General features: G+C 37.0%; 1 protein-coding gene across 2 annotated transcripts; it reads left to right on the top strand.

The window, feature by feature from the left end:
* Window positions 1–678: 678 nt before the first annotated feature.
* CEP43 (centrosomal protein 43) lies at window positions 679–24,288 on the top strand. Of its 2 annotated transcripts, XM_063329157.1 has the most exons (13): window positions 697–793; window positions 4,242–4,303; window positions 6,685–6,738; window positions 8,668–8,722; window positions 9,357–9,445; window positions 10,316–10,450; window positions 11,225–11,308; window positions 15,765–15,982; window positions 18,707–18,816; window positions 19,341–19,409; window positions 20,133–20,172; window positions 20,803–20,896; window positions 21,342–24,288. In XM_063329157.1, the coding sequence occupies exons 2-13, from the start codon at window positions 4,292–4,294 to the stop codon at window positions 21,414–21,416; spliced, it is 1,035 nt and encodes a 344-aa protein (XP_063185227.1). In that variant the 5' UTR covers window positions 697–793; window positions 4,242–4,291; the 3' UTR covers window positions 21,417–24,288. The 2 variants fall into 2 exon arrangements, with proteins under 2 accessions (XP_063185226.1, XP_063185227.1); XM_063329156.1 differs by lacking the exon at window positions 4,242–4,303 and having other exon boundaries at window positions 679–793; window positions 21,342–24,287.
* The last annotated feature ends 695 nt before the right edge of the window (window positions 24,289–24,983 follow it).

Here is a 24,983-nt window from a genome sequence, read left to right as displayed (position 1 = left end):
CGCTTTGAACATAACGAACACGCTTGTTGTAAAACGAGGACTCCAGGACCCACTTTAATGCCATCGGAGGCCGGGTGCGCGGCGGGGTCGATGTCGGAGGCCTCGCTGGGGGCCTGCCGCCCCCATGAGGGAGTCGCCGCCCTCCCTCAGCGGTCGAGGGCTGCCTTTTCCCGGCTGCTGGGGCGAGCTCGGCTGCGGGGAGGCGGTTGTTCGCTCCTTAGCGCCGTGTCAGCGCTGGTCCCCTCCCGCTCGGGGGGAGAGAGCACGAAAGCAAAGCAGATGGTGCGGGAGAGGGCGGGTTGCTTTAGTGTTCGAGCGTGGCGGGGGAACACCAAGCGTGAGGGAGGCAAGAAGGGGCCGAGGGGCAGCTTGCGGGGGTGATCGGGTGGCGGCACGGCCGAAGGCGAACGGCCGCGCAGTTCAGCCGTTAACGCCAACCCCCCGCTTTAAACTTCCCGCCCGGCGGCCGCCCTGACTGTTCGCCGCCGCAGTTTCCAGGCACCGCGGGCGGCGGAGGCGCCGGGTGGCCGCCACCTCTCCGCGTCCCCTTTCGGGCCGGCGCACGAGGGCGGCCGCCTGGCCCGCCGCGCCTCGCCTCCTCGGGTCCGCCGCTGGGTTGGTGCCCCCGCCGGCAGCGGGGGGCGAATCTGCCGGGCTCGTCCTGCCGCTAGCGCAGTTTGGGCGGTTGTCAGGGAGAAACAAGATGGCGGCCGCAGCCACGGAGGAGGACACCGAGCTGCGGGACCTGCTGGTGCAGACGCTGGAGAGCAGCGGGGTGCTCAATAAGATTAAGGTGGGGGGAAGGAGAGGCTCTTGTCCGCCTACGCCTTGCCCAGCGGGGAGGGGGGAGCGCTGGCTGGCGGCGGGTAACGGCCCCGCGGAGCGCCGAGGCTTCACGGGCTTCGTCCCCTCTCCCTGCCGCTTCCAGCCGGTGTCCCCGGCCGGGGCCCTCCCTCGGCGTCACGGCCTGGCGGTGGCGCCTTCTTTCCCCGTGGTGCTCCCCGGCCGCTGGGCCTGGGGCTCGGCGGGGAGCCGGGTCCAGCGCCTGCCGTGCGCGGTAGAACGAGCTGGACGCGGAGGCGAGGGCCCGAGGCCTGAGCGCCGCATGGGGTCTGCCCGGCGGCTGCGGGACCCGCCCGGTTGCCCAGGCGGGGAGAGGGAGGGGAGCTCTGGGCTGCCGCCGGGGGCCCGGCGCCTGGCCATGCGGTTTCGGCCTGGCAGATAACCGTGTGGCCGCAAGAGCTCTCTTGCTGCTGCCAAGCCCTCTGGAAACATTCGGCCGCCGGGTGGTGCGGGACAAAGTGGACGGAGTTTTTCTCTGCTTCGATACGAAAAGCCCCCGTTGAGAATTTTAAGCAGGGGTTCTTGAGGGTCGCTGTTTGAACGTTGTTCTGCTTGAGCTGCGTCTTGGAGGCTTGCTAAGGCTGAGAACTCTGGGGATGCTGCCAGCCTACAGGGAACAAATAATGCTAAGTTAATAAAATGTATGGAAGATAGCGTTGTAATGGAGCATACGCTACTTCCAGGCCTGTGGTGTAGCCTGAGCTTGTGTAAGAAAGGACATGAAAATTGCTTCCCTGTGTTCTTGTTCAAGTTAAAAGCTTCCAGCAATAACTATTTTTGTATAGCTGAGAGCCATACAGATATGAAAGCATAAGAACTGCTGGATTCCCATCCAAGCTAGGAGAAATGAAATTTGGATTTCAGATCAAGGATGGTGGCGTTTATCCACAGTGTTTTATTTTAAGTATTCAAGAAGTGGATGTTCATTGCCAATATTTCAGAGCAGTTCATCAACTGAAGTGGTTAACGGAAGGGAGAGCATCTTTGTGTGTGTACTTTGAAGTCCACTAGATTTTGGGCTCGTTGTCATACTTTTCAACAAAACAGCATTATTAAAAATGTGTTGTTCTTACGTTTCAAATGGGTAATCCTTGTTTAAATTCCATAAGTAGATGAAGATTCTAGCTCGTGTAACTATTTTTTGAGCAGGGAGACCTTTTTCTAGTTAAGTGTCAAATAGGCCTTTTGAGACACCTGTTAACCTCTTGAGTAGTGTCAACCAATAAAAGTATGGTGATAGTAAAATGATAATTAAAAAAAAAACCCACAAGCCAATTAGGTCATATTGAGCGTGAGTTGCAGTTTCTTAATTCCTGCCTTTGTGTAGTATGCAAGTTTTTGTATTATGTTTGCCAGTTTGTTGAGTTTTGTGTAAATATATTTGTTGTAATTTTCACTATTCTAGAGTGCTACAAGCGCGTAGCAGTTAATATGGTGTAAGGTAGCACCTTACTAGCAAATGACCTACAAAACCATAAACTGCATCCTACTTACTGGGTTATGTCTCTCTAATACTAGGAGTTACTTTTTAGTAATTGGTATGCTTATGGTTAAGACTGCTCATTTGAGGAATTCATGGTGGTTTTTTCTTAGCTGTAAACCTTAATTGGCACACAACTTTGATGGCTGTCTGTTAATTGATAGTATTAATGACTTAACAGAACTTGTTCTGCTAGCACGTGACAAAAAGCTCCCTTCTTCCAGAAGAATTAAGGTTGAGCAAGTCATCTTACATTGTCAGCTTTTAATTGAAATCAGATCACACCATGCATTAAAAAAAAGTAAATTGCCATCATCCTTTCATTAAAAAAAAATCAAACATAGTTGTGATCAGTAGTGTTTCTTTTTCTATTGTATGTCTGTATTTTTTTATTATGTGATAGAATGTGAATGAACATTTACATATTATCAAAACAGTTGTTTATTTTGTATTTCAGAATGAGTGCTCACCACTTTTTCAAGATGGATGAGGCTAGAAAGCTAACTATAATAATGTATTTGAGATTTATTGAAGTAGATACATTAACAAAAATTGTATGGACATTGTATAGCTGAATTGGTATTAAGCACTACAGGTAAAGACAGCTCTAGAAGGATTACAGTTCAAGTGGAATTATTTCAGTGGATAGAATGTATCTGGCTGTCACCTAATACATTTTGTAACAACGAGTAATTTTTTAGAAAGAAACTTAAAGTGATGCTTTTGTTCTCTAGTACATCATGATTTTATAATGGGTTGCAGTTTATTAGTTTATTTTTATTTTGAGATTAATTTATTGGGTGCATCAGTGTTGCTGTAAATTATTTAGCTGAAAAAAATGTTACTTGTGTGACATCTTAAAAATCTGTTCATGATTTTTCTGTTTACCTTAGACTTTGAATGCTGGAGTGTTTAATGAAGTCATATTGTGAAAACTGGAAGATGTGTAAATATATTTGTTGCTTGTAGTTGAGAATTTCCTGTCTTTAAGCTGCAGTATGTGTTTATATATACATAAATATATATATATATATAAAACTTGTTAATCATTGGAATTACTCTGATGGATAAGACTGTTTCCTAGTGAATTCTGTTAACATACAGAATATAACTGGATATTTGTACATTAGTGAAAATTATCACTGATCCTGTGTAATGCATGCTGTACAGATAGAGTTGTTCGTCTGCCTTGAAGAGAATGTGATCTTTCTCTCTCCTAGGGTGGCTGTCATCATCAGAGTAAGAAGAGCCATTGTGCTTCTTACTGTGTTCCTTTGTTGTCTTATTTTGTTTTGGTTTTTATCTTTTAATCTCTTCTGGAAAAATAAGTTTATGCCACCTGGATTTTGCATCTTCTCTGGAACTTGCTGTTGCTACAAATATGAGAGAGGTTAACATCACTAATATCGTATGACTAGCAATGCTTTTGGCCAGCTAATACTGTTATTGCTAATTTCTTGCTAATTTCATTCAAAACCAAGACAAATGAGGTACTATCAGATAACGTGTTGTTAGATAGAATGAAAATGCTATTTTTAAAACGGGCTGTTAATAGCTCAGTTAAAATTGTCCTATTTGCTTTTTCATCTTCATTCCATATATTATAATGAACAATGCTTTTAAATGTCTTTGAATTATTAACTGTCATAATGAGTATGCTGCACACTACAGTGTAATCTTGTGTTTTCTGGATGTTGTCATTTTTGTTTGTTCATTTTTTTTTAAAGCAGTTCATATCAGAAAGTCAGCTTGTTTCTTGGAATCAAGGAGAATCATTAAATTTTTTATGTAACATTTATTTCTTCTTATTTTTGTAAGTTAAGTAAAATACAACCACTTATTAATGGTATCAGATTAACTAACTGAAATTAATTGTCAGTATGGTCCTCTAAGCATTGTGGATGTATCCTGCTTTTAGGAACATGAGAACGAGAACCGCTTGTGACAGGTGCAGTGAGCACGTGATAAATGCAGCTGCAGGTATTTAGAGTTTATGGCTTTTAGGTGTTTACTACTTCCTTTGTGGTATGGATTCTTCCTACTTCTTTTCCAACATTCTTCATCTTTTCAATTACACTACCAGCAAGTTTAACTTTCTTAGCCAATGAAGGCCGCTAAGTTGAAGCGTTTTCCATTAAGTGGTCTAAAATGGTCATGCAAACTACTGGTCCTGCTCAAGGATGAGAACCTCACAGACTTTGCAGATGGTGAGTGACAGGGATGGTACTGAGTAACACTGGCAGTGAAGTTGCTGTTTGCAGTTTGGTATCAGCTTTGTATTTATGATGCATATAGTCTGGTACAGGCTTTTAGCCTGATTCACACAAAGTTTTAGCCTGGGGTGATGACCGGTGGTTAGACTGCTTAATGCTCGGCCAGTCTTGGTCTTTATCTACAGAGGTATATGGCAGTTAGTAAGCAGAGAGGCTGAAAGTTGTGCAGGTGTAAACCTTCCTTGTGGAGATAGTACAGGAGTGCTTAACTTCTAACTTACTGTCATGCTCGCAGGATTGAAGGACCAGTTGGAGGGCTGCTTATTGTGGAAAGGCTGTAGGGTGTTGATCTAGATGATGCAGGAAGGCCAAAGGGAGATATAGTAAATACCAGTGGCATTGTCTTCTGGTGACCTTAAGGATATTATTTGGGCACTAATGGAAATAAAAATGAACCTGCTATTAATGGGGAATGGTGACATCTGGGAGAAATTGACGCTCTGACATTAAATAAATGCATAGAGGAAGAAAAGCACCTCAGTCTGTATTTAAATGCCACTGGGTTGGACCTAGAGGAGTGGAGCAGACAATCAATCACCGTTATGTGAAAAGGAATGACAGTTGTGATATTGTACCAAAAATCTCAAACAGGTCAGACTCTGGATCAGCTGATGTAAAGGCAACTATGTCCAGACAACTTTATTCTGCAATCTTCTGATCCAGACCCTTAAGGGGGTTTGCCCCTACCCACATGTAATGGCTGGTGTCTTTTATTTTGAACAGTTGTAACAGCAAGTCTGTTTCACAAATGCTTTGTTGTTGTTATTGTCCTCTTATGTAAGTATACTTGGTTTCTGTGTCAGCAGTGGAAAAGATGCAACCATTTGAAGTTTTTCATAGCGACGTAAGACTAAATAAAGTTGTTAGCTGTTGGTCTGAGAGTTAAATGTTAAATTTGCTGATTGAATGGTGTACCCCAGTACCTGAAAAAATGTAACTGCAGTGTCAGCATGACCATTGCATACAATCGTGGTAAGCATTTTACACTTCTTTTGATAAGAAATATGTTTAACTTTTTTTAATTACTTTTTGTCCTTTAAAAAGGTGTCCAAAGAGGGTTATGCTTAAAAGGAAGTGTTTATTTTATTTTTCCCATGAAATGATTTATTTTTTTACTGGTGGGAGGGAACAGTTACAGACTAATCCGTGTTTAATTACCTTTTGTAACATACATGAGGAAATCCAGTCGCTTCATATTGTTCTTACCCTTAGTTATGGAAATCAATCTTTCTTTAAAAGCTTGCTTTCCTCTTTGCTTTAGAGAAAACTGGTATACAGAGTAGCACCGTCTTTTATAGTTTATTACTTCAGTGTTATCTACTGGCTACTTCAAAATGTCATATTAAGTTGATTAAAGATTAAAGTGGCAGACTACTTCATCAAATGTAACGTGTGTTGTCTGTTTGATATGCTCAATGAAAGAAGTAGAGAAACTGTAGTACTTAAAAAAGTAGGCAAGGTTTAAGTTTAAATATTCAAAATAGTCCTTAGAAGAATTCTGGTCCTTGACATTAAGGTATTCAAAATCAATTAGGTAAAACCTCACTACAGAGTATTTGAATGGCTGGAATCATGCTCTCTTTTCCTTGAGAAATTCTGTTTCTTTGACCATGGTCTGACAAGAAATCATAGGAATTTTGTATATCTTAACCTTGTGAAAATACATCTTAAAAAGTTAATGTATTTTTTTCATGTTTCCTGAATGAATTGTAAATGAGGGGTAGGTGTTTCAAAGCTGCCTGAAAGAGCTGGATTTTTAACTCTCAGAAGAAACTGAAAGGAGGTAATGTAGGTAACTTGGAATCTTTTTATGTATGAAGAAACAATTTAGGAAGTCTTGTATCAAATACCGCCCCTTGCCTTGTTTTTCTCAGACTGAAAACTCTTCTTTCCCAGCCTCAAGTCACATTGCCTGTAACATTAAGTGTCTTAATTGCACTGATGTAGATTACAATCGATGCCAAATTGCTTGAGGAGAAACAAATAGCTGTCAAGCTACTTGGTGGCTCTGTGCATTCTATTTGCATAGGGAAAACAGTGCTTGTAGAAATGCTATTTGTTTTGTTGTTGTTTTTTTTTATTTGGCAGGCAGAGTTGCGAGCAGCTGTGTTTTTGGCATTAGAAGAACAAGAGAAAGTAGAGGTAAGAGAACCTTAAAAAAATTAAATTAAAAAAAAATCGGCATCCTTATATTTCTTCATGTAGAATTAAATATAATAGGTTTAATACTTTCTGTTTGTGAAATGTAAGAAGAGAAAATTATGTATTGCTGCATGATGCTTAAAGAACACAAAACAGGACTATCAGGGTGTTTCCTGATGTTCAGAGGTAGGAATTGTTAAACATAGCCTTTTGAAACTGTAGCTTTAAGTAACTATTTCTGCTGGTTTGATATTGCTTCTGTCCAATTGACCAAAATAACTAAATATCTTTTCCATCAAATACTTCTTTTAAAAAAAAATTCTATCTGACTGATCAAGATTTTATCAAATTGGAATACTGTCTTTTGAAATTTAAAATGTTATAGTGTGAGTTTTTTGACAAGCATTTTGTGAAAGCAGTGTAATGAAGTAACTTGCCAAGTATGCTAATGCTTTTGGTGTTTCTCATAAGAATGTTGTATGATAATTTGCTTATATTTAATTTCAGGATATTTTAACTTCAGGATAATTTCCTTATGTTTAAGGAAGAATTCTGAATTAAGAGATGGATTATGTACTGATACCTTGACAATATAATAATATTAGGATTATGTGATACTAATGTGATTAAATAACAATACTGCTGTGGTATGTAGATGCTAGTTTTATGATGCCTTCTACTGCTGGCATTCCCTCATTTCCTGTCTGTTTCCATTTTCCAGAAGTATAGAGGAGAGGGTGCCATATGTCCAGGCTCTCTGTTTCAAAAGGAAAGAATGGAAAACTGTCCAATTCTTCTATTGGTTAGATGGTTGTGCTCTTTCTGGAAAATTGCACAACCGAAACAGACGTTATTGTGACATTAGTAAGGAGGGGTTATTCTATGGTATGATATTCCAGAAATCTAACGTAAGATTGACGAAGAAGACATAATGGAAGAGTGATATAGCAGAACAGTGCCATCTCTTATGGGAAGTGTCAGCATATTATAGAGTACCCAGAGAACAACCTCCCAGACTATCTGGAGAGTAATAGGGCTGAAGAGAGATTTGCTACAGTTGATCACCCTTTTTTTCAAAAGGCTTAAATGCATCATGATATTTTAATTTTACACTGTAGAGACACTGGAAATATATTAATATTTATCACTACTCTGTATTCCTAAATATTAAGCAACATATATTTCGTTTTTCGTGTGGCACTTTCTTGTGTGTGTTAGCATTTATGACTATAGTGATAAATACCTATAACAGATCCTTTTCTTCAAGTTAGGCTCTTACCCAGGATATTTTGATATGTTAGGAATGGCATTTAGAATTTGGTTTGAAAAATCCCTGAACAATTTTGACAAACTTAAACATAGCACATAGATTTATCTCTGTTTAAAAATCAAAGTTGAAGGGGGCAAATCTAACAGGGAGAAAAAACATTTTTGTGATATCTTTGAAGGTGTTTTAATTAATAGAAGATTAGCATTGACTTGTGAGCCACTAATTAACATGATCCACACTTTGTCTAGATGATTTGTAAATTCCCATTTTCCAAAAAGTGGGACTGAATTTCCTTAAGCAAACTTGGCACTATATTAGAGGAGCAGTTTGAGAAGTTAACTGCTTACCGTACCTTTTTAATCATTAAGTAAATAAAAATCAGTATGCTATTAAGAATTTTGGTGAAATTACTCTAGCTCTATAGCTTTTATGATAGAAATACTGAGACAGTTTTAATTTGCCTAAGTAAATGTATGGCTCTGCAGCTTTTACTTGTAGGTAGTAGAAGTAATACAAAGGTAGATTTTGAAGAAGTGAATTACATGTGCCAGGCACCATTGTGGAACAGCGTACACCAAAACACCAACTTGCAGTGGCTTTCAATTTCTTGCTAGTATGAGGATGATGCTAATTACCGTTTGGTTTTTGCTTCTTGACAGAACAAAACACCTCTGGTAAATGAAAGCTTGAAAAGTTTTTTAGGTACAAAAGATGGTAAGTTTTTTGTTTAGTATACTTCTCAAAATAATAAAAATAGAAAACAATGGATTAAGTCTTCAATTCTTTTATTACTGTACTGTCTTCATGAGGTAAAGGATGCTTTTATCCCTGTCAAATGTCATAGTTACTATTAATTCAGAGTAAATTCAGTCTATAATTTTTGAAGTTAATATTGCTGAAGTCGTATTTTTAACTGAGCTGACTAATGCATTTCAATTAATATTTCATGATGAGTTAAGATTATGCTAACTCAGAAGCATTCTAGACCAATAGAAACACCAACCAGTGAAAACTCATGGTAGGGGTACAGTGGTGAATGCGCACATAGGAGAAATGCCAAAATGAAGTGTTTAAAACAGCTGAATAGTCTAAAAACATGATCTTGCACCTGAATTTTGTAAGCAATATCTATTTTTGCTCCTGCAGTATTGCTGACTTAAATAATTTTGATATGATGGCTGAGTTAGAAATTAGGGAAATGGTATACAAATTTGCTATGTGGTGGTAGTTTGCTGAATGTCTGAATGATGTTTACAGGAGTGTTGAATCAATGTAGATGTTCATACTGACGACATGTTAATGTTAAATCTTTGAAGAAAGATTTTTACTCTTCTCACTTCCTTTTTAGGTCGCTTGGTAGCAGGTCTTGTTGCAGAATTTCTACGTTTTTTCAATCTTGATTTTACGTTGGCTGTTTTTCAGCCTGAATCAAGCACAGTAAGATATACTTGTTTTATTTGTATGCTATGCGGATTGTTTGGAGTGCATGGCAATGGATACAGAAGCTATAGTAGATTTGTTTAAGCCACTTGCTTGTGTTTATTCTAAATAATTTTTTATATTTAGTCTGTAAAAGGTACTTGCTGCCATAAAGACACATATTCCAGGGAAGTGTGCTAATATAAGTGAATATTCCCTTTATCAGAAATCAATGCTTGAAAATGTGTTAATTTTGAATGAACAAATTAATAACTTTTGTGAAATCATATGACAGTGTATACAACAGAATACTCCTGCAACATTTTTTGCCAATAATTTTACTATGTCATGGTATTAAGTTACTATTGTTACATGAAAATTAAAATAATGTCAGTAATCTACTCTGAGAGAAATTTCAGTGAAACAAAGGACTTTGCGCAGATGCACATGACACAAAGTGATTGAATAGAACAGTTCAGTTGGAAGGGACCTACAATGATGATAAGGCCAACTGATTGCTTTTAGGCTTTTGATATTGAATTACACTGGCTACGTGTCCCAGGATCCACTTTTAAATGTGATAGGCTAAAGTAACTTGACCACATAAATCCTTAAATCCTGAAGCTTGCTAATGATGAATACTTGCATATTTAAAACAACTTTGGATGGTCTGTGATAAGTTCAGGTACAGATCAGAAGTAGATGATGCAATAGGCTATCGTTACTTTAGTCTGCATGCAACAAATAATCACTGTTCAGTCAAAATATTGCTCTGTTAAATAAGAGCAAAAAGCTTTAGGAGCTATATTACAAAATATGTACTGTGTTTTCTGACAGTTATTTCTGTGTTGTGATTTTATTTCAATGTGTTTGTGTTTCCCTCTCTAGCTAAATGGCCTTGATGGTCGAGAAAACTTAGCTCGAGATTTGGGAATTGTAGAAGCAGAAGGTACTGTGGGTGGTCCCCTGTTGTTGGAGGTTGTTAGACAATGTCAGCAGAAAAAGATTTCAGGCAGTGAAGAGGTAAGTAGTGTTAACATATAATTTCTTTCTTTCTTCATAATTCTTTATTAATTTTCATTTCAATGATAAAAAAAAACCTGAAATTAAGAACACTTGGCTATTGTTGTAGTATTGTACTGTCTCAAGTCTTTAGTATATTGTGTTATGCCTTCAACATAACTTATCAGAAAACAATGCTGAAAGATAAAGATTATGACTATTCTATTATTTTTAGTGCCACCCTAGTAGTCTCTACTAATATTCTGCTACAACATAGTAACACAGAGTGAACCCAGATAAATGACACACAACACGGTGTCACGTATTTTCTAATTTCTAGTGTGGTTTGATAACATTTTTAGCTGTACATATTTTCTTTGGCATACTTCTAATTTTAATATGACCTGAAGTGTCTAGAATTGGTTTTGGTAAAAGCTTTAAAGCTGCTCTGAAAACGTATGTATGTAGAACTAAATATATGAAAGTCTTGAAATACCTGCAGGCAATGACAGTGATATTTTAATGGAATATATAGCTAAATTGTTAATTAAATGAATGCAATCCAATCAATAGTATTTGATTAGTTGTGATTGTGGCTTGAAAGAAAATTGTCTGCATCCAAGATGCATTCAGTACCCGAACAAAAGCCTTAATTCGGAAGTAGTTGTCATAGACTTCCTAACATAGCGTCAGTTTGCATACTGTGTGAGTGAGGATGGTAGCCTTGTTTCTTGTTGGATGGTATTATGACAAAATTCAATATATTTTTCATAATGTTTATGTGAAACTTCTTAGGTTGCTCCAGTTCTAAGTGATAGCCCATGCCCCACATCAAAATCATCTGATGGAAGATCAAGTACACACCCTATACCAAATAAGGTAAGATTGTTTATATATAATGAAAAAGCTACATAACATGCATGAGATAAGTAGAAGAGAGAACTCCTATGAAACTGTGGATATGATGGCATTCACTTAAATGATCTGCAAAGTCCTGTACCTTTCCGTCTAGTTAGGTGACAGCGTCTCTGTGAGACACAGACGGGTTGGAGTGAACCTGTATGTTTATTGGGCAGCTGGCTGATGGCTGCTTGGGATTTATAAGGTGTTAGGATACAACTGTCTCTGTGTTGGGGCCTGTGGGTTTTTCTCTGTTGCTTCCTGTTAGCACAAAATCTGTATTAACTAACATCTTCCAGGCTTCTAATACTCCTTTACATCTGACTGGAACTGACCAAGAGGTTGAGAATTAGGGGAAAGTGTACGGTACAGAAAGGGGCATGATCACTTAAGCCTCTTTTCCACAAGAAACCAGCTACCCGCTACACCCAGTTAATAAATTAAAAAAAGCAAACCAACCCTGATTCAAATACTAAAGTTTGTACAGATTTTTGATGTAATCTGATCACATTAAAAGTTTTAATAGCTTATTTTCAAGATTACTGGAAATAACTTAGAAGCTTTCCAACTCACTAATGAAAGCTGAGAAATGCAGTATTGCATGGATTTTGTTCTTAGTTTATTTGTTTGGGAGAGGGAGTGATAAGGATAAAAGAAAATAAAATGACAGCTCAGTTTGGAACTGCTTCATTTTATTTCAGTTCTTTAGGTTTTTTTGCTATGCAAAACCAGAAAACTATACAATTTGAAAAGCAAGCTTCATTTCAAGATTAAGTAACTAATTGCTGTGCTTGTTGATAGTATCTTAAAAGCTAATAATTCTGTAACTGGACTTTGAATGGAAATTCTGATAATTTCAGACCTGCTTCAGGAGAAAACTCTTGTTTGGCACTGTCTTTTAAAACAAAACAAATCCACTAAGAAGATCTGAATGCTGATTAAATGTCACTGTTTCTAAAGTTGCTTCATACCTGAGCTCCTACTTTTGTCTTAAAGTGGTTCTAGATTAGCTAAGAACTACTGCTGAATATGAGTTAGACGTCATAAATATTCCATTCTCCTTTGCATATACCACCTTTCATCTTCAGGTTTAAATTACTTTATTTGAAATAAGTAGGTCATAAAGAGATGAGCTAAGTGTTTGTTATGGATTTTCCTTAGGAAAAAAACACTTTTCTAGAAGAGGAAAAAAAGAGTAGTTCCAGTAGCTTGTAAATTTAACCAGGTTTCATATGGGTGTTTTTCCGGGTGTGTATGCCGATGTCTCGCGGCTGGTCCATCCTCTGTTTGTTATGAGTCTTATTTCTCTATATCTGTTCTTGACAAACCTTTTGTCAATGCAGATATGCAGGGTTGTTTGTTGTGGTGTTGGTTTGTTTTGGTTTTTTTTGAAACTTCTACTCTTCTTGCAGTGGTTGAACTTAGCCAGCCAGTCCAAAATACATTAGTTAGGGGAAGACAGGGAGAGACAAGCACAGAGCAGTATAACATCTTAAGATTTTTTTTTTTTCATTAGGAAACTAGATTGATAAGAATGAGTTTTAAGTTACACCTGGAAACTCTGCTTTAGGGGAGGTATCATGGAGTAGTTACAGTCATACTGTTGTTTAGTATTGTAATAGTAATAAATGACAGCCTTAGTTCTTTTTGTCGCAATTGTTTGGGCCTGTACAAAACAGGAACTCCTGTACCCACCTCAAATAGCGGTGTCCAAAGTGGATAGAAAATAAATATAAACCATGTCTGAATGATTTCCAAAGATTAGTGCTGTTTTCCAGAAGTGGTACTGTATTGCAGAGCATTATATTCTTCTTTGTGTTGAGGTTGTCAGAATTCTTTTTCAGGTTGCTGTTGACTATTTAGATATACTAGTCCATAGATGCAAAAGCTTCTCCTACTGACTGACTGACTTCAGCTTAATGGTAGGGATTGGGACCGGTCCAGTTGATAGTGGCATTTTTTTTAATGTGTATATACCTAATCCCCAATAAGTATATGGACACAAGAAAGTGATTCTAAGATTTATTCTAAGGTCTATCTTTTAGAGAAACTACCAGATAGGAGTATTTAATTCTGGGCAAGAAGTATTAAAGTGTGGTAAAAAAATAATTCATTGGACCGTGTTTCTTTTTTTTTTTAAGGAGAGTTTTGTGCATTGTCAGAACACCACAGTTAGGAGTTGAATGCTTATGGCATGCAGCAGCAGCTGAGGTGGCAATAAGAACACTTTCATTTACATACTCTTTCTGATGTGGTGAAGTTGCAAGTAGAATATAATTTCCAACAAGTTTGAATTTATGATCAGGCTTTTTATATTCTTTATATCCATCTTCTATGGAAAGCAAATCATAATTCCATTGCAGTGGGAGATAGATGAACGTGTTCTGGAAATGCTTTTCATAATATATTGCTGAATCCTTCCTGAAACTATATTTATCTCAGAAATGGGAGAAGATTGGTTTCTGTATGGAGATTTCCTCATAGAAACAGCAGCAGCTGTTGGTTGGAGTTACATACTCCTCTAAGAGTAAGTAGTGGATATTTTAATGGGACTACAGTTCTTATTTTTTTTTATTTTTAATATTTTTTCCTGCTTCTCTCTCCTTGGCATAGGCAGGATGGGAGAATATTCTGCCTGTGCAACATACTTGGAGTAAAAATAATGCAGAAGGAGGAAACTTTAGCTAGTCCTGACTGGAGCAACATGGAAGTTACCTGAAGAGTCTAGACTTCCTGGTTGAAACTTGATATTCTTGGGTGGTTTTTCAGCAAACCTGTGAGCTGAACTGGCTCTGGCTGTGACCTGGTAACCAGTACCTGTAATGTAGAAAGGAGTCTGCTAGGAGGGACCAAGACCACAGCTCTTGGCAGCAGCAAAGAATTACATTTGTTTAAGTGCAAGTGTGAAACCACACTCTGACTTATCTTATTGACACCGTTAGTCTGAAAACCCAAGGTAGGCACGTTGCTCTTTTAACCCTTAGCCACAGTTAAATTATCGCTATGATTTCAAAGTAGTTATTTCACTTTAGCAAAACTTTGATACATGAATTCAAGAAAAGGCCAACTGTCATGCTTGTAGTTTCTCAAACAAGATAGCAGCAGTTCACTCCCTCAGGGCCCAGAACATAAAAGTAGCTGTAACTTTCCTTTTACTCCAGTCAGGGTATCACTAAGCTCTTAATTTTCAACAACAATTCTGTTCCTCTAGCATAGGAAATTAAAATATTGTTGTTACTGCTACTTACAGGTATAAGTAATTTTTCTTGCCCTAGAAGAACTGAGCTGCTGCCAGCAATTGAATGTGTCGCTGTGAATGAAACAAAATGACCTTGGTAGGCCTTTATCAACTTTCGTGGCCTATGGTTTGAAAATTTTACTTCAGCCTTCTGAACAAAAGTTAAAGACTGATACAGAAATACTTGGGACAGCGCAACCTATATGTTGGTTATCTGGATTAAACAATCCTGTTGGTTTTGTTTAAAAACTGTTGCTGATATTAGTAATTATTATTTTTATATTATAATTTTAATAAGTCCAGGGGAAGATAAAAATTGTAGTATTGCTTGCTAGGTAACAAGATGCTGTTATTTAAAAACTTTCACAACAGCTTGATTATCTAGGTAAATTTGAATATTGTTCTTTGGGCCGCGAAGTTTTGCAAAGATACCACTTGAGGTGTGTTACTTGATCTTAAAGTTAGCATATAGAATAGTCCTTACGTGTTTGAGTACCTGCAGGACTGAGCCATAAGCATGATACAAAGACTGAAAGTTATGTACTTTTAAAGTATTTTGTTTGTGTCATATTTGTTTTTAGTATTTGGAGGGAGAAAGCGTCATTGACTGAAGTTGTCTTATGCTTGCCACTTTAAAACCTAGTATTATATTGCAGAGATCAGCATTTAATATGGGTTAGAGTAATTTGCAAGGGTTTAAATTGATATCTTTTGAAGACAATGGCTGTAACTAACAACATTTGATTATAGATGAGTTGCAAAATAACACTAATAAAACATCATGTAACTTTCAGGCTTTAAAACAAACAACCCACCCTATATTCAAAGCTAGAAGATAAGAATCAGTCTGTCTGTAGATTTTTTTTATTTGATGTCCATCATCTTTTAAAATTGGTTGCTTTTATAATAGAGGTGATCTAGATAGCAAAGCAATGCAGAGGACGGAACAAAATTTTTTAATGACAGCAACAATAAAGAACACTTCCTTTCTAAATTGATAGGACAACTTTTTTCTCTTATGTGATTCCTGATGATATTAATACATTCCTGGGAAGTACTAATACATTTGACCTAACTTTTAAAAAAGTGATGGTAGGTGTATATTATATGTTGTGTGTTTATATTACCACTTACATTATTATAAGACATAAATCCTTATTCCTTTCAGTGAGGGCTTTTTTTTCTTTATCTTTCAAGGCTGATGAAACTACTCAAAGTGATACAAGTGTCTCATCAGGAGAAGCAAGCAAAAGAAGCATTCATTTTCTGCCTAATGAAATAAAACTAGATCCTCAACTAGAAAACAAAGACTTAAATACCAAAGAAAAAAGTGACCCAGGTGTGGATGAAGATGATGTAGAGGGAGATTCTTTTTTTGATGATCCTATACCCAAACCAGAAAGAACTTACGGCTGGTATGTAACATGGGTGTTCTACTTAACACAGGTTTATTTTGTCTTCAGTATGCTTGCAGACCTTTGAAAGCTAGATGATGTCTGATTATTCATGCTTGTAAACGCGAATGTTTAGATCTGTTCTGTAACACTTTCTTTCTGAAATGTGCATTTCTATGATTCTGCTCTTTGAAATGCACAGTGTCATCTGGATCTCTTGGGTGTGTCGTGAGTGGAAAAACCTGTATCACTTCAAGGTGCATTAGTTAAACTATGTAATGTCCTCAGCCTGTTTCTCTGGTGGAATGAACATGTATGAGGAACGGACATCAGCGTTTCTTTTTGCAGCAGAGCTGCAGTGGTGATCGGTACTAAAGGAAGTGGACAATGACAGGGACAGTGCTTTAGATATCTGTATGGCTTTGTAAGGAGTACAAAAAAATCTGGTGAATGTGTCAGCTGGCTCCATAGATTTTCCATAAGGAAAATTTTCTCATAGCTGAGGGCTTCCTTTTCACGCTGCAGTACCTTTTGTGTGCATTTCTGTTTTCAGTGAAGTGTTGTTGTCTCTGCACGTGTCAGTTTTGCAGATGCTTCTGAAGGGCATTTTTTTATTGTTCATTTATGGAGTCTGACTGAAAAATTCCATTTGAAACAAGAACTAGTGACTGAACTGTACAACAGCTTTGTTTTAAAACTGAAAAACCTGTCTTTGTGTTTTAATGCTGAGTTATCTTGAAGCTTAGTTTTGATACCTCTTGAGAAATGCTGCAAGATCGTGTCATGGTGTTCTGCTGTGCTCGACTAGTCAGAGAATTGCTGTAGCTTAGAAGAGGTTACAAAAGCATATGCAAGTCAGTTTGACAGTAGCTGCCCTCATGTTGGCTGCTTCCCCCAACTACATTGATAGTGGGCAGCATAAACTTTTTTGTATTATCGCTACAGTAGGTGCTTACTTGTGGAATGGGATCATTCTCATACAGCACAAAGCAATCGTGCCAGGTAAACTAGATGTCTTTCTAGTAAATTAATGGACTTTTTGAGAAAGGTTATTTATAATACAGCTTTCGTTGGATGTATTTAGTTGGAGCAGATTTATTTTTTTTTTCCCTCAAAGAGCAGTGATTTTTATCTGGAAAATATTGTCTGTTACAAATAACCCTTCTATGGTATTTATTTTCTCTTTTTCTTAATGGAAGTATCAAGATTAAAAGTGCATCTGAGTGCATTTAGTCCTTACTCAAGAGCTCATTGAACTAGCCTTTAACCAAAGTCTAATCATTGTAGCAGGTGGTTGTATTGCCATAAAATTGGTTTAAATGATAAGTTGTGAAAACTAGAAAAGGCTGGGAAAACTTCTGGATGATAATAATAATATTTACTAATTTCTTATTGCTTGAGCATTTTCATATGGCAAGAAGAGAAATTCACGTTGAAACTGGGTAAACTGGATTTCTTTAAAAGAGCATCCAAGAAAAAGACTCCTGATTATTCAGTAAAATAAGGATTTTTTTTTCTAGTAGAGAAACTCCCTACAGAAAAAAAGATTTCTAAATTATGTGTGTCTGTAGTAGAGTCACAGTCCACCAAGTAGTAATTTGTACCTCATAATTTTATTGTGATGTAGATGATATAGTAATGTTGCATAATAAGGTTTGCTGAATATGTTAATAATAAATGAGCTGGCAGCTAATTGTAACTGAGCTGTCTCTGCTGGGTCTTTTGCTTCTACCCTACTGGCAGCTCCTCTAAAGGAGAAAAAAGAACATATTCTTCAGGTGAAATCCCTTTGTGATATGTTGTGCTGGTGTGCCTGAGGCCCAAGGGATGAGTGAGTAGGAGAGGCACCAGCATTGTTTGGTTTGCAAAAGGTAAATTCCTTGTGGGAGCTTTGCCCGTTCCTGTAAGAAGGGTGCATTAGAGAGGAAGGGAACAAGTTGTTACTAAGGACAGAATAAGAGACAATCCAAGCTCTTATTGCCCCTAGGTCTCTGTTCTGTTGTTTGAAATTTTGAAATGTTTTAATACTTGATGGTATACATGATATTTTGGTGATCTAGATATAATGAATGATTCAAATGTTGCCTGCTACTAATAGGAACGGAATCACAGTAACAAACAGTTCTGGTAATACTAAATGTGAAAATCTTGATCTCTCTTTAATAGTGTTTCTTCATCCTTTACTTGCAAGTAGTATTTGAACTCAACACTTTAAATATATGAATGGAATAGGTAGTAGCTATGTGAACTTTAACACACTATGATGAGATCTCTCTTGCAATGACTGAGAAGTTTTAATTCTGTGAATTGACTGCTCTCAGGACTAACAGACTAATAGTTTTGTCAGATATCAGCTCTTAGTTGTAAAACAAACTAATGTAAATATTGATTTATATCTGAATCTTTCTTCTTTTGGCTGCGTTTACATGTGGGGATAATGAAAGGCCCCTTGATAAAAATAGTGATGCTGATGAAGGTGCAGGAGCTCTGTCTGTGAAAGAAGGCAGGCAGAAGTCTTTGCATAGGTGAGAAAGTGACTTTCTTACTAAATGTCTTCCTTGACACTTGTGCCAGTAAACTGCGTACTGTTTTTAGGATTGCAGAATGAATAGTCCTTTACCCTTGCTCTTTTTGCTGTAAACACTGCTGTTGTAGTTTTATGAAAATTTAGTATATAATAGAAAAGAAAGTCACTGTGCACATTTTATAGCTCTGTGTAGTACTTATTTATTTGGTTTGTTTCAGGAAAACTGAAGCTAATAAAGCAGGAGGTCTAGCATCCCTTTCTGATGCACCGCCTCTAAAAAGCGGGTTAAGCTCCCTGACTGGTGCACCTTCGCTAAAGGAGTCTGATAGTAAGTTTCCACATGTTTTTGTGTTTTGATGAAAGTAGGAGATATTTCCCATAATGTAATGAATGATCTACGTGTTCAGATGCAAATGTGTTTGTGTGTGGCCCCCTTCTGGTTGTAATGTGATTTGTAGTGATGCTTTTTTCACCGAGTGACCGCATACTGGTTTTGGTATATCATGCTACCATTGGGGCATCTTATGTTTTGGATTTTTAACTGAAATTACCTTACTCCTTTGTATTGTTATCTTACATTATGTGCACAAGTTCTTTAAGGATGTTTCCTTTCATGTTGTAAAACCTGCTCTTGAATGCTGGAAGATCATTCCTGTTTACTACTCATGTTTTTAAATGTTAGCAGAGTTCAGACCTGAAAATTTGATATAATATTACTATATTATACTACAAAATTATATAAGGTTATTATAAAAACACTTATTATAAATGGTTGATCGATATGTTTAAGTGGGATCTTATTAAAGAGTCACAAGTCAAATTTCTGATATAAATGCTTTTGTTTTGTTACAGATTTAAATAGAAACTCTGTTTTGAAAGACCTGCGGTTGGTGAATGCAAAACTGGGATCGCTGGAATTAGGCAAGTAACAGCTAAATGTGATGAAGCTCTGATATTTTTAACTGTAAGTTCTAACCTCGCTTCTTAGAGGAAATACACATCTTGAACTTAAAATCTTAAACTTTTACTTCTGTCAGTCTGTTTAACACCATTGTGAAACTTACTGGGAGTTAAGAGTGAGATCTTATCCAAAGGAATACAGAAAAGTGAAAACTGTTGTCTTGTATGTGGATTGGTATTTTACACATGCAGCAAAAATTTGATTCATTCTGTGCATATGTTTGCTAATATCAAGTGATAAATTTTGTTGTCTAGGTATCTAAAAAAAGAGGGGCTTTATATTTGTGGAAAAAGATAGCTAGACAAGTCTTACTGTCTTTCAGTATTTGCTTGCCCTCTGCCCTTTGAAAGTTGCCTTGTAAGCTTTAGGAGCAACATGAAGATGATGTGATATAAGAAGTATCAGCTCTATCTCAAAGTAGAGTTGCCAAATAAGTAAGTTTTGTCTTCAGCAGTGTAATCGCCATCCTGAAAACCTGTGTTCAATTTGAAAACAGTTTGTATAAATGAGATAGATTAATGACAAACATAAAATCATCCTCTCTTCCTAATCTGCACAAGTAATTCAATCTCCTCCCATTTTTGCTGGCCATCAAACCATGTATTTTGGTGCAGGAATAGTTTCTGTTTTGCATTTCCTGAAGAGAAAACTTGTTTGATTAATACTTTCTCAAACTTATTTAGGAAATGGGGATGAAGATGAGTATGCTGATGACTTCAACAGGTAAGAGAGGACGATATTGCCGTGGCATAGTATTTCATGGTTATAAGGATACCCACTAGCATATTTGAATTATTTCATAATATTTCAGCTAGTTGCTATTGCTGCAGTCTGTCAGTATTTCTGAACTCCTTTAAACTTGAGTTTGCTATTTAATTACATATAGTTACAAAATTAAAAAAAAAAAAGAAACCACAACAGATCCCTGTTGTGTAGGGGGCAGAGATAAGTTGTTGCTTTTTTGTGGAAGGTGTTTAGTGGTTTTTTTCTGAACCATGCACGTAATATTCTAATACTTTAATTAGTAGACAGTGAATATGGTGTGTGCTGAAATATTCAGCTAAAAAGTAAAGCATTGTAAGTAGTCAGTAACAATATTTAACAGCCTCATCCTTATAATTTGAGGGTATTGGTGTTGTAAACTGCAGGATTGAAGCCTAAATATTTATCAGTATTTATCATGGCTCCATCTAGGTAGAAAGCCTTTAGTTGTTTGGGATTTTTAAGTAACTTCATATTTAACTCGCTAGGAAGTGAAATCCTGATCAAATGTCAGGTATAAAGTGAAAGTGGATGTAATACCTGAATGTTCGAAATGCTTATTTCTACATTTATGATTTTCTTTCTCTTTAGTACTAGTCATCGCTCAGAAAAAAGTGATATCAGTATTGGTGAAGAAATAGATGAAATTTCTGTGGAAACAGAAGAGTCAAATGCCAGTGATAAAGTATGATTCTTTTAAAATTGTTCTTGTTGACATTATTCTGATCTTGTCTTAACTTATTTTAACCTTCTATGAAGTAATGTGCCATTATCAGAGATTCCTAGGATACATGTTAAGGTTGTATTATTTGTTATGTTCTGTATTTTTACACCTAGTATTCCTGCCAAGTTAGATGCTATACTAATTTAAAAACAAAACAAAAACCCCACAACAATTGTTTGGTAGCACAATTCACTGTCTGTTTCTAGGCATGTAAAAATTATTTGAGACTGGTTTACTATTCAGCATGTCCAGAAGTGTCGTCATCTTAGATCTCAAAATCTGTCTGAGCACCTCCTAAAGGAGTATGAAATCTCACTGAAAAAGCTTGAGGCTATATGAAAGACTACAAAACATAGTACTTACTGTTTCTATGATTCCTGAATTTGTGATTTCATTTATTTTCTAGCTTGAAGGCATCACGCAAGACCTTACCATTTCTCAGTTAAGTGATGTTGCAGATTATCTAGAAGACGTGGCGTAGAATTGGACAGCAAAACTGTTTCATTGTGCTGGACTAGAAGACTGCTGTGGACTGTTAATTTCAGACAATCACTTCTTGCTGGAATGTCCACTCCCTCTTTGTGCCTTGTGTTTCAAAAAGACTGTAGGTGGAGAAGGCTTTTAAATATTCTTAACAAGAACTAAATGAAACAGTGCGTTCTCATTTGAGTCTGATATCAGAATTATTTTCTTCATTTGGTTCGGCCAAACATTTTACAGCAGGAGGTGGATTTTGCAAGCAGAATGTCCATTGCTGGCAGTGGGCATAACAAAAACCAGCTGAAAAGAGAACATCTACAGAGAGGCATGTGGCTTTATAATGAACTTGCACTGTTACTCTAACAGTCTGATTTTTTTTTTTTTTTTTTTTTAAGATAACCAAAGCAAGAACCTTCAGAGGTAGTGGTTCAACTCACGCTTCTTTTAACACAATTTTGTCAAGTCAGCATGTAGTCCATATTTATGGTAACTCTAGCCACAATACCTAATTGCTCCAAACTTACTTGAAACTGCTGTTTTTCAGACTCTTCTGAAAGTTGGACTTTATTTTTTTTTAAAGGCATATCGAGTGGAGAGTGTCTGAACTCTCACATCTAAATTTAGCAAAATTTAGGGGCTAAATTTAGTAGTAGTCCGAACTCCGAATATTCATGTTTAATATGTTTGTCAGACCATTGATGTTAAGATCTAAGTTGTTTTTATATGGGATAATTTCATCGATGTTATCTGTTGTTAAATCACGAAAAGTAATTTTGTAAGGATCTGCAAATCATTAATTAAATCTTATTGATTTTTGTTAAGTTTTTAACAGTGTGGTAATGGTTTGTGGAGCTTTTATTATTGAGGGCTCTTCACATGCTGTAAGCTCACTTTCATCTTAAAAATCCTTGTTATGTAAAAATGAGCGCCAAAAAGTAGAACCACTAACCTTCTGTTTTTCAGATTCTGACTGCTGTACAGAATTAAATCCAAATATTTAAGAATACCATACTGAAGACATTACGGACACTAAGTTCTAGCTAAGAGCAAATTCTTGTATTTTCATTATACTCTTGCAAAACAGGGTCAGTAATGGAAACATTGACAGTTCTTTAATGATACTGTTGTATATGGCGCTGCTATAATATATAGGTCATGGACATTTGTAATACTGAAATGACTTCAAAACGTGCACTTTCTGAAAATTGTGAACACATTTGGAAAATATACATGTAAGTGAATATAAATAACTTTTTTTTTTTTAGGCTGTGTAATTTTTTTCAGGAACACTGTTGGCCTCTCATGGTTATCACAGTGGAAGTAGCATGCTAAGCTAAAGCCATTAGTTAAGCATATAGAGCTGCTGCTAGCATTGGATGCTGACTTAAATCTTTTTTTGCACTGGGCCAGCAGGCATGGAGCAGTGCTGGGAAGTTGGGCTTGTACAGTACATAAATAATTTCAGAGGAGAGAGGAAAAGTGTGCCTTTTATTTATGTGCACCCCAAAATAGCCAGCAAAAAGGCATCAGAATATTTAGCCATGATGTTAACTTCTAACTTTTGTGCCATATTGTGGCAGCTGAACACAGAGGAGAATTTTTTTTTTTCACCCCAAAAAATCAATGTGCCATAGACTTCAAATAGCAACAATGTTGTAACATGCGATACACCCTGTGTAAAAATTCCTTTAAGTATGAGGGGAACCTGTGCCTCAAGATACTGTGTATGAAAAGCTTGGTTTGGGCCTTTTTTTTCTTTTTTAAGAAGAGCAACAGCATGTCTGAAAGAAATAAAATTCCACTTGAATACCTGGGAACAATTGGTTTCTGGCATTCATTTTTAAGGTGTATGGAAAAACGTAGGGACAATGTTGTTTGCTTTTTTTATAGGTCTTGGGAAAACACGATGTTCCATTACCTGTTAGCTGTAGGATATGTGTCAATTTATCATACCAAAACAAGCAAAAACTTTATTAAATGATTTCTAATTGCATTTGAAGATGTGGCCTTTTAATAACTAATTAGACGTTTTAAGTGTTAACGTGACGTTTGTTAACAGCAAAGTGTTGTTCTCTTACCTTGGGGGTTAATTGGAGACGTTGCACTTTGGCTCTAATTTTAGGAACTGCCAAAAAGTGGTAAGTCTCCATGCCGTTCCTCCTGTGGGCTTTTACTGAATTGTGTATAATAATTCAAATTGCAAAATAAAGGTATTGTGCTGGCTAAATTGTATTTTTCAGACGTCTTGAATTAAAAATTTTAACAATTGGGAAGTTTGGGAAGCCCTGTGGGTTTTGGGGGGGTTTCTTGAAAAATGTTTATTTCAGAGTTAGTCCAGTCTGCAGCTGAGAATGTGTGCGTCTGCTCAGGTTTCTTCTAAGCCCAAAAGGATCTTGCAGCTCCTGATGGTGAATCTAAAGTCTGATTAAGACCAGACTGAATAGTGTTACTGGGCTGTCAGTTATATTAGTCTGAGTTGTCAGATGGTTTATGATTCAATGGACAAAGGATTAAAAAAACAAAATCCAATTTTGATTGGCAAAATTTTGTCTTGTTTACCATTTTTATTGTTATTTAAACGTGACTGACAAGCTAAGGTCTCTTGAATGCTTATTTTGCTGTACATTTCAAACCATATCGTTTGGTATTTTACAATAGGCTTCTCCCTAAAGGACCTAATGCAGTTGAATACCCCATCTCGGCAGTCTGTTAGAATTAACAACTAGAGCCCTGTCTTAGAAGATGGGAATGTTCCTGTCCAAGTGTCCTCCTGCATTGGTTCTGCCTTTTCCCAGACATCTCTGTGAATGGAGAAGGAAGTGCCTAAGACGGGCCCTTACAACTGGTCTGTGCAGTTCTAAACCAACTAGGTCCGGTTAGAAACATGCTTTTTTTTTTTTTTTTTTTTTTTTTTTTTTTTTTTTTTTTGTTAAATGCTCAGACTCTGTAATTTGTTTAACCAATCCTGCGATTTCCAGAAGTAAAAAATCAAGGACTAAGCTATGGCTGACAATTCCATACCATTAACATGGGTGCGGTAATGAAGTTGAATTATAAAAATGATGCCTGTCTCACTTTTCTTTTTGTAGTGAAGTTACTGTATTCTACTCTTCTCTTTTTTTTTTTTTTTAAGCAAAATGAGAAACCACATCACAGCTGATCAAATATTTCCTCATAAGTGATGTTTTCCACCAACTGTAATAAAACCACTCAGCTTTAGACTGTTTTGACAATATAGTCCTTATTTAGACAATATAACTAGCTCTTGGGACAACTTAAAACACTTCTGTAACTGACAGGGTGATTGGCTGAAGGGTTTTATTTACTTCTTTGTTTGCTTTTTAGCATAGTGATTTTTAGTGATGAATTACTTTCTACAAAGCCTAGATTTCTCTTCCAAAAGAATGCATCCATAGATATTTCAGTTCTGTTGTAGGTAAAAGCTAACAAACTTCTAGTTTTAGCATGAAGTTAAATTAAATCTCTGCAAGATGACTACAGTGCTTTGTGTTCATTTCAGGATCTGCCAGATGCATCTTTTTTAGTAGGTCTTTTTTGGTTTGACGTT

This window comes from Chroicocephalus ridibundus, chromosome 3, assembly GCF_963924245.1.
Source record: "Chroicocephalus ridibundus chromosome 3, bChrRid1.1, whole genome shotgun sequence".
Lineage (NCBI taxonomy): Eukaryota > Metazoa > Chordata > Aves > Charadriiformes > Laridae > Chroicocephalus > Chroicocephalus ridibundus.
Note: the sequence above shows the minus strand (reverse complement) of the source record. Positions and strands in the feature narration are given on the sequence as shown.

Excerpts from the sequence above, each read along its gene's own strand:
- CEP43 (XM_063329156.1), top strand. The coding sequence starts at position 704 with ATGGCGGCCGCAGCCACGGAGGAGGACACCGAGCTGCGGGACCTGCTG. Across the intron at positions 9,446-10,315 it reads TTCAGCCTGAATCAAGCACA|CTAAATGGCCTTGATGGTCG; the intron begins GTAAGATATACT and ends TTCCCTCTCTAG. Across the intron at positions 20,173-20,802 it reads TATGCTGATGACTTCAACAG|TACTAGTCATCGCTCAGAAA; the intron begins GTAAGAGAGGAC and ends CTTTCTCTTTAG.